We start from the raw sequence: 2,500 nt of genomic DNA on the forward strand, positions 1-2,500 counted from the left end.
GTGTGTTGGCGGAGGATTCGGTGCCATCCAGTGCCTCAGTCCAGCCCTGTGCCCCCCCCCCTCCCCACCCTCACCCCCGGCGGTGCCTTAGGCGTCTCGCGTCCCCAAGCCAGCGGTGGACCTTGAGCCAGACTATCTTCAGTTTTCTAACCCCCTTCGTCCACCAGTGGCTTCGTGTTTACAAGCCTGGCCGTTTAGGCTGTGTGCCAAATAGCATACTGCTTCCCAATCATCACTCTTCTCGGCCAGGGAGGACTCCAGGATTGGGACAGTGAGTCTACAATGTGGATTAAGCCGAGGCTATTCCTAGTCCTAGTTTACAACATGACTTTAAATAGTGGCCCACTGTTACACATACAAAACAAAGCGGATCAAAGATATTATCATCATCATCATCATCATCATTCTTAGGTGAAACCAACTGATGCAATTTATCAAGTGTTGCCCATGGATTGCCAAATCATGTCGGTTGATGGCTGAAATTTGGTTTTAAAGATGTTCTATTCTGTATTATATATATATTATATTATATTCTCCACACAAAAGTTTTAGGCAAAATGCAAATTATGAGGTAATGCAGCGTATAGTGTACATGCCAACTCTGCGTTCACAATCATATGCCAACTCTGCGTTCACAATCATATGCCAACTCTGCGTTCACAATCATGGATACACATGATGCCAACTCTGCGTTCACAATCATGGATACACTGCTTACCTGCTGCTGAACTGCTATAAGGGGTCTTCGCCTTTTCTGCGCCCCATGACTGCCAAGTGTCTGTTTACATCTCAGTACGTGTGGAAGCATTACATTGTATGCCAAGAAAAAGAAAAAAAAAAGAAGAAAAATCTCACATCATTGATGGGATAGTAAATTCTAGGGCTATGTCGATTTTCTGGGTATTTGGGGACTGTAGCTATTTACCTGGGTTAGGTTTAACCGGTCACGTACAGTACCAGTCAAAAGTTTGGACACACCTTTAATTTTTTTGAGAAGTGTTTTCTTTACTTTTATTATTTTCTACATTGTAGATTAATACTGAAGACATTTAAACTATGAAAGAACACATATGGAATGATGTACTAAACAAAAAAAGTTTACACAGTATCATGACATCATTATAAAGTGAAGGTGTGTCCTAAACCTCCACCCTAGCTGTCTCTCTGGCCAAGGGAAACCTACTGAAGTGGGGGTCTGCTCTCTGATGATACATTACAAATACGTGCATCAGTGTTTGGGGGCTTCACTGACAGAAGTCACTCACGTCTATGCTGCCCATTGTCTGTTAGTGGCCAATAATCACACAATCAATAATCACACAATCAATAATCACACAATCAAATAATCACACAATCAGTGATGTCACAGGTCAGAGGTCATTTCCTGCATGGAAACAAAATGAAAGATTTTGCTGCACACACACACACAGAACTTATATTATTACACTGCATCTCATATAAAGTTTGCTTTTTGTACAAAAGGGTCATTTAGGTGGGAAGGGTAGGTAGGGATCATTATGTGGGACTCCCTCCACAGGTGCTGGGAGTTGGATTAGAGTTAGACAGCAACCCTCCCTATGTTCATTCAGTTTAAAAACATACCTGGAGTGCTTAAGAACACGTGAGGATCAACAACGTATGGGAACAACAGCAAACATATGGAGGAAAGTCATGCCAAAAAGGGGAGGGTATTCTAGAGAAAAGGGTGTGTTGCCAGTGTACGTGACGTCTGCCAAAATACCATGTTTACGTACCTTGTCATTAGCACCCGATGTACAACCATTCTTGTGTAATTGTGAAACTCTGCTTGCTGTCACTGCTTGCAGCCTCTCGTATCACTGAATCATTTTTATTATTTAGGCTACATTGTGTTTTTTGTCTCTCAACATTGAATAAATACGTTTTTAAATCCCGGTGAGAACGGCTTCGGTCTTTACACTGATTCTGATACATTTCCTTCTTAATCAAGTCTATCACACCCAAAGCAAGTTGCTTTATCATCCATGTTTGTATTTCTGTATTTCATTCATTCTGTATTTTAATGCAAGTCAGTAGGCTAACAGGTCTGGTCTAATAGCCACCTACAGGACTTTTATGTGATTTCTTTAAGTTACTTTTTACAAACCGGAAGTGGAATCTTGGCGGTTGCTCCTGTTTTCACTAGAGTGGTCTCTCCGGCTGTGAGATGAGTGTTTTTCCTCGCATTGTAAAACATCAGGCTATGTCTGTTCTGTACCCACTGTAATAATGAATTCCCTAACTAGTGAAATTCAGGGATTTTCTAAATCGCATCTGAAGAAACAGTCCACGCGGGTGACAACAGTCACCGGAAGACAATTAATAGAAACTCGGAGCGGCACTTCAGTCCTTCTGGCAGAATGCTCCACGGAGCACAGCACAGCCTGCGGGTTTGTCCAGGATTTGAGTTTGGACCTACAAGTTGGTCTTATCAAACCATTTATTTTAATCTGTAAGAAATTGCGCCTTTTACAAATGGTAT

At 41.9% G+C, this 2,500-nt stretch overlaps 2 protein-coding genes across 2 annotated transcripts in view; both read left to right on the plus strand.

Moving 5' to 3' along the window:
• The window catches only part of LOC116224658 (calpain-1 catalytic subunit-like), a 4,311-nt gene extending 4,292 nt beyond the window's left edge, over positions 1-19 (plus strand). The window contains exon 4 of the mRNA XM_031585117.1: positions 1-19. This exon is cut by the window's left edge and continues 34 nt beyond it. The gene's annotated coding sequence lies outside the window, so the exon portion shown is untranslated.
• Positions 20-1,825: 1,806 nt separating this feature from the next.
• Positions 1,826-2,500, plus strand: part of LOC105902947 (dual specificity protein phosphatase 19-like) — a 2,914-nt gene continuing 2,239 nt past the window's right edge. Inside the window, exon 1 of the mRNA XM_012830630.3 lies at positions 1,826-2,470. Coding sequence (XP_012686084.2) covers positions 2,248-2,470 — 223 coding nt within the window. The 5' untranslated portion in view covers positions 1,826-2,247. The remainder of the gene's footprint in view (positions 2,471-2,500) is intronic.

This window comes from Clupea harengus, chromosome 18, assembly GCF_900700415.2.
Source record: "Clupea harengus chromosome 18, Ch_v2.0.2, whole genome shotgun sequence".
Lineage (NCBI taxonomy): Eukaryota > Metazoa > Chordata > Actinopteri > Clupeiformes > Clupeidae > Clupea > Clupea harengus.